A 6,159-nucleotide genomic window follows, 5' to 3' on the forward strand; every position below is an offset into this window, starting at 1 on the left:
GCACATCACAGTGACCGCTTGTGTCACTTAACACCTCTGTATCTGTATCCGATCATTCTATCTCTCTCTCTAAACGTAACCTTTCGAAAGCTTCTTATGTGCGCGAAATTAATTTATATTAATATTTATCTTAATAATCCTGACTAGTAAATACTTGATTTATTATAATAATACATGAATCCGTTTTTATTTTATGCTCCGACCAAACTCCGCGCCGATTCGTGCAGTGATACCTCTTCCACGCTGCCGCTGTACTGGTCCACTAGGACTCTTCAATAGCTCTCCTAGACGTTTCTAGAAACCCCTTACTCGATGGGGATACGACCTTTTATTACAGTTCCTATGGCCACCTTTCTGCTCCATCATCAGATAGGGTTCGGTAGCCGAATGGCATTTCTGCTAAACGAAATCGAAACGCCACAGAAAGGCAGTCTGGCTCTGTCGCGCCAATACGCAAGAGCGATAGAGATAGATTGCCACGAAAGAGATATTATCGTGAGCGTTTGTGCATTTGGCTACGCACACAGTTCCATGATACCATAATGTTGCATCGTCACGTGATTTATATATGTGTGCAAAATTTCAGCTCAATTGGAAACCGGGAAGTGGATCAAATTTGTCTTGCAATATTTGATTACTGAAAAACAATGGGACAGGTGAAAGTAAATTAAAAGCTTGTAAATATAAGAATGTACCCAGGTTTAAATATCCCGTTTGGCGACATGTTTCGCGCACGGAGTCTAGGCGCCGCGAGCACTCGTGCCTGATGATGGATCTCCATATGACTCGAAACATGTCGACAAACGCGATATACCGTATAATATATTTGAACGTGACTCACGAAAGTTTCCGTATATTTGAACAGGACTCACGAAAGTTTCCATATATTTGAACATGGCTCACGAAAATTTAATCTCTATGATCACAGTATGTAGTATACAGAGTGGGGCCTGTAACAAAGGCGAAGAATTGAACTCTAGGCTATTTATTCTCCTTAGACTGATCAACATTTGTTCGGCGACTTTTATGCACCAACGCTCACGAAACGCGCACGATAATATATCTCTTTCGTAGCTATCTATCTCTATCGCTCTTGCGTATTGGAGCGACAGAGCCAGATCTTCGGTTTACATTGCATGTTTCTGCGGCGTTTCGGTGGCGTTTCGCGTCGCAGAAATGCCATTCGGCTACGGGGCCAGATCCTGAATAACTTTTCTAAATATAGATATATCTGTATACTGTTTGCGGTCAGAAATATTAATGTTTTTTTGGGTATAGACGCAAATCTCTTTTTATTTAGCGGTTAATGATAGGCACTTCTGAAGCGTTGTTCATTGCCGACATGTTTATGCAGACTGTACTATATGTAGGTTATGTGTATGTCGGTGGCAAATCGTAAGATCCAGCAGGGGCCCGTTTCTCGAAAGGTACAATCCTTGTATTACAAGTGTGTTTCCATGACAACCCATACGATTTGACAGTTCGCGCACTTGTAATACAAGGCTTGTACCTTTCGAGAAACGGGCCCCTGATCGTGAAAGGCGAAAAGAATTTTCTCGTTCACTGAGCCGACGGGAAGTTAGCTTTGTAGATATGTGCAACGCTTAAAGTTTACTGAAATACGAAATGCTTTTTTTGACATAAAAAATTACGTTAACCATATTTTCACAATTATTTTCATGATGTTGCAAAAACAAAAAATATCATCACAGTAAACCTTGGCCACAGCCACAAATATAAAAAAAAAACTAGATTCAATACTTTTGATGGCGTTTATCAAATGGGAAATTGACATTCCGTATTTGGCTGCACTTTAATTTAACAGAAATTAATGTCCTTTTTAAGTCCATTGAACATTTGCGGAAATTATACCTACATCACATATTTTTCTTCCTAGGTGTAAGTACTAGTGGTAAACCGCCTAGCACGCTTTGTACAAGGAAAACGGCTGGATCGAGAGGCGGGTGGCGAACTGTGTTCCTTCCCGGGGCTACGGAGAATTGGCTGAGCAGCGCAGCCAGTCCAGCCAGGGATTGCATCACCCCGAGACGTTCTCCTGTGAAGTACAAATAATTAAAAAAAAAACCGCCGCCTTTGGGGTTCTGGTGAAAGCTACTTGCGAATGTTGGATTATGTTATATATATTAATATATGTATTTATTATAGTTATTAGTGTCTTAAATAGGTAAATATATTTATATAAGTCCCTATTTTTTTTTATAACGTAGTCCAAGTCGTAGTTCAAGTCTTTAGTGTTTTTTACATATCCCGCACCTTTTTTTGGTCTTCTCTGTTTGGCCTAAAGGTTGACTGGTAGAGAACGCCATGTAGCATTAAGTTCGCCTTTTGTAACTGTATATTTTTACTGTGCAATAAAGTTTAAATAAATAAAAATAAATAAACACAATTATGTAGAAATGTGTAGGTATTTTTTTAAATTGCTTTTAATGCTTTAATTATTTTGATGGCAACAAAAATCAATATACGTATACCGTTAAGGTTTGAGGAGTTTCCTCAATTCCTCATGAATCCGATTATAAGAAATCGAAGCTTGACAAAATTTTACTTGAAAAGTCAATATGCTTAACAAATATTTTAACTAAATAAATGATACTGTTCTGAACTTAAATGCATGCTGTTCTTATAAAAATACCAAAGTCACTATGAGAGTGCCGTTCAGATTTGAGGAGTTCGGTTCTGACCATCATCTGCAGGTCCACTGCACCAAATGTCACTATTCTGGACGTAAGTGCATGCCGTTCTTATAAAAATACCAAAGTCACTATAAGCGTGCCGTTCAGATTTGAGGAGTTCCGTTCTGACCATCAGTTGGTACAGTGACATTTGGTGCAGTTCCACTGCATCAAATGTCACTGTACCGTACGTAAATGCATGCTGTTCCTTTAAAAACACAAAAATCGCCATATTTATGCCTTTCAGATTTGAGTTCCCTCGATTTCTCCAGGATCCCATCATCAGAACTGGGTTCTGAGAAAAATGGGACCAATTTGTATGCATATACATTCAATCAAAAAAAAAATTAAAATCGGTCCAAAAACGATATCGAGGAACAAACATCAAAAAAAAAATACAGAAGAATGGAGAACCACCTTCTTTTGAGAGATTTGTGGTTAATAAATATTATAGGGACATTCTCACATAAACTGACAAGCAGGCCAGTGTAGGGTAGGTAGGTGCTCAGACAACTAATAGGTGCCAACAAATAAATGCCCCTACTGGGATACGAACCTACGACTATCAGCCACAGGTAGGGAAAGATTGGTTGACAAATGAAATTGATTGAATTGCAGTACAGAAGTAAGTTATTTATGTTATAACTAGCTTTTTCCCGCGGCTTCGCTCGCGTTAGAAAGAGAAAAAGTAGCCTATGTCACTCTCCACAACTATCTCCATCGCCACTTAAAAAAACACGACAATTCGTCACTCCGTTTTGCCGTGAAGGACGGACAAACAAACAGACACACACTTTCCCATTTATAATATTAGTATGGATTAGTAAGTTATGGATTAGGTGGTTTAGGATTAACTCATAAATGTGCTACATGTCTAGTTTGTCTTCATCTATGAATTTGAGTTAATAGCTGAGGTACCTACCTATTTGTAATAAAGGGATAAAACGTATCTAGATAAAATAATTGAAGCGTTAGAAGATTTAGTGTATAAAGGATTACGTTATCACTTTTATCGTGAGATGTAGTATACAGACCCATGATAATCAATATCAAGAAGATTACTTTGTTAATATGAAAATAATAGGTAACGCGCTGAAATCCGGCACCTGAGTCAACATCACCATCTCTTGAAGATGCTTCGTGTAGAAGCGAAACACGTTTCAAGTCTTGTATTTTGGCGTCGACTTGTTATATTTATTTTGGCTACAGATATTTATCAAAATTAGCACAAAGGATGCGCAATTACCAAACGCTCACCTATACAATTCCTTGGTCCATCTCCGAACGGCAAATATACATTTTTGTTGATTTTCCCGACGTTATCCGCATGGAATCTTTCTGGAATAAATAGTTCCGGCTCTTCCCAGTACTGTGGATCGTTGTGAAATGATTTCGTTGGTATCACCACCTTTACTCCTGGGTCCAAGGTAATATCTGTTCCTGGGATGATGTAAGGTTTTGTGCATTTACGCATCCGGTAGCCAACTGGAGGAAAGACACGGAGCGTTTCACTACAACAAAATAAAGACCATGTCAAATCTTATCAACACGAAAAAGCTGTACTAAGTATTATAATTTTATATTGGAGAAATGTTTCTCCGATATTCCTAAGATGGTATTGCTTTTTTAGAGTAGAATAGAAAAAAACTTTAATCAGGACGCTTAAATAATAAAAATTACAAAAACATGTCACAATAATTTCATTTAAACGTCACTGAAAATGTTTCTAATTTTCCACTCAGCTTGGTGCCAAGGTACCTTTTGGATACTTTGAGGCTAGCCTTCCATGGTAAACCTTCCGTTACATATAAACGGAACAAAATTTGAACCATGCTGTACGAGTAGATAGATAAAAACCGTGGGGTGCTGAGTAAAATCAAGGCAAGCATGTTAAATAAATATTCACCTGTAACACATAGCAAGATAATTCATTTCTTTAATTGCGTCATAGGACAATTTGTTTTCATATCGAGCGAGTACCTCGTCAATTTCCTCCTGACATTTCTGTTGGTACTCAGGATGATGGGCTAACTCATGCAACATGTAACTGGAAGAATTTGCTGACGTCTCGAACCCGGCGCCAAAAAATACAAATACTTGTGCTACCATCAACTCATCATCCAACTCCAGCTCCCCAGATCCCGGAGTTCCAGAAACAGCCTCGGATAAAGAGTTTCCGATGGTCTTCCCTTTCGCTTTCGCTTCCAAAAGCAAATCTATAAAATCATTTCTACCTGATGGTTTGTACTCTCTCTGAACCATTATACTTTTTACAAGATCCATCATATTTTTCTCCACAAACTGGGAGAAGAAGTGTAAACCCTTGAACACGCTGGGCATCATAAATTTACAAAACATCACTATGGAATCGCGGGTCGTGTTATGGAAGATGCGATATCCGATCCGTCTGAATATTGAGTTGTCATCGTTTAGGGCTTCTGTGTCCAGACCAAACCCACAAGCACCAATAAAATCAGTGGTATAACGTGCCATGAGCTCTAGTACGTCTACTTCTGAACCTCTAGAAGCTGCATCAGCCGCAAGTAGCTGTAACTTCTCGGCTCTAGAAATGATCAGAGGAAACATGGCTTTTAATTTCGCCGAAGAAAAAGCAAGTGTCATTCTCTGCCGGAGGAATTTCCATAAGTCTCCCTCGCACGAAAACAGGTTATTTAACAACAGTTCTGGCCTATCATCTAGCGGATGCACTGATCTTGAGTAGAAATAGCTGAAGTCGGACGATAAAATCCTCTTTACTAACTCTGGGTCTCTTAAGATAAGAAGCGGCGTAGTAGTTAAGTAATATCCGACGTATCGTTCCTGGGGGTACTTACAGTACATCTCATGGTAGATTTCAGCATGACTGAGTTGCCAAAAGAGTTGCCGCTTGGACGTGCCAAGTAAGGGAATGGGTGGGTCGTGTTTTATACCACGTTTAGACCAGTAACTGAAAGTCCTTGTTCCGTAGCAGTAAATTAGGATTAGTAGAACTAGCACTATCACAAAAATCACCATATTCACTAATAACTCAAATGTTATAGTTACTTTAGGCTACAGTGGCACAGCGATCACTGGGTATGTCAGACAATTACGGTTTAAAACAGCTCATCGTAACGACTGATATATGTTAATGTGTATAATTAGTAATTTAATTAACAACAGTCTCATTATCAATGAGACAGGAACGTTGATTATACTGTAGTGTCATGTCTTAGGGAGATCGCACACGACATACAAGCAATAGTGGTTTTCGAATATATATATATATATGAATATGTGCGGGGCGAAAACGGCTAATTAGTATGAGAGTACAGTCCCGTCTGGCAGAAAGCATGAAACTTGGCATGTACATAGCTTATAGGTTTATAAGAAAATATGGAAGTAGAAACACGCCGAGGTGTCAATGTTTCCCCTCTTTCCCCCCACTTTTGTATCCCTGATTTCGGTTTTTTAATATTTCCATGAA

At 38.8% G+C, this 6,159-nt stretch overlaps 1 protein-coding gene across 1 annotated transcript; it reads right to left on the bottom strand.

Moving 5' to 3' along the window:
• Positions 1 to 1,758: 1,758 nt before the first annotated feature.
• LOC125236026 (cytochrome P450 6B2-like) lies at positions 1,759 to 5,824 on the bottom strand. The gene is made up of 3 exons (XM_048142710.1): positions 4,600 to 5,824; positions 3,951 to 4,204; positions 1,759 to 2,056 (listed from the first exon to the last, which is right to left on the bottom strand). The coding sequence occupies exons 1-3, from the start codon at positions 5,706 to 5,708 to the stop codon at positions 1,878 to 1,880; spliced, it is 1,542 nt and encodes a 513-aa protein (XP_047998667.1). The 5' UTR covers positions 5,709 to 5,824; the 3' UTR covers positions 1,759 to 1,877.
• Positions 5,825 to 6,159: the final 335 nt, after the last annotated feature.

The sequence above is a fragment of the Leguminivora glycinivorella genome, chromosome 18 (assembly GCF_023078275.1).
Source record: "Leguminivora glycinivorella isolate SPB_JAAS2020 chromosome 18, LegGlyc_1.1, whole genome shotgun sequence".
In the NCBI taxonomy this organism is placed as follows: domain Eukaryota; kingdom Metazoa; phylum Arthropoda; class Insecta; order Lepidoptera; family Tortricidae; genus Leguminivora; species Leguminivora glycinivorella.

Excerpts from the sequence above, each read along its gene's own strand:
- LOC125236026 (XM_048142710.1), bottom strand. The coding sequence starts at position 5,708 with ATGGTGATTTTTGTGATAGTGCTAGTTCTACTAATCCTAATTTACTGC. Across the intron at positions 4,205-4,599 it reads TATCTTGCTATGTGTTACAG|TGAAACGCTCCGTGTCTTTC; the intron begins GTGAATATTTAT and ends ATTTTGTTGTAG. Across the intron at positions 2,057-3,950 it reads TGGACCAAGGAATTGTATAG|GAGAACGTCTCGGGGTGATG; the intron begins GTGAGCGTTTGG and ends TGTACTTCACAG.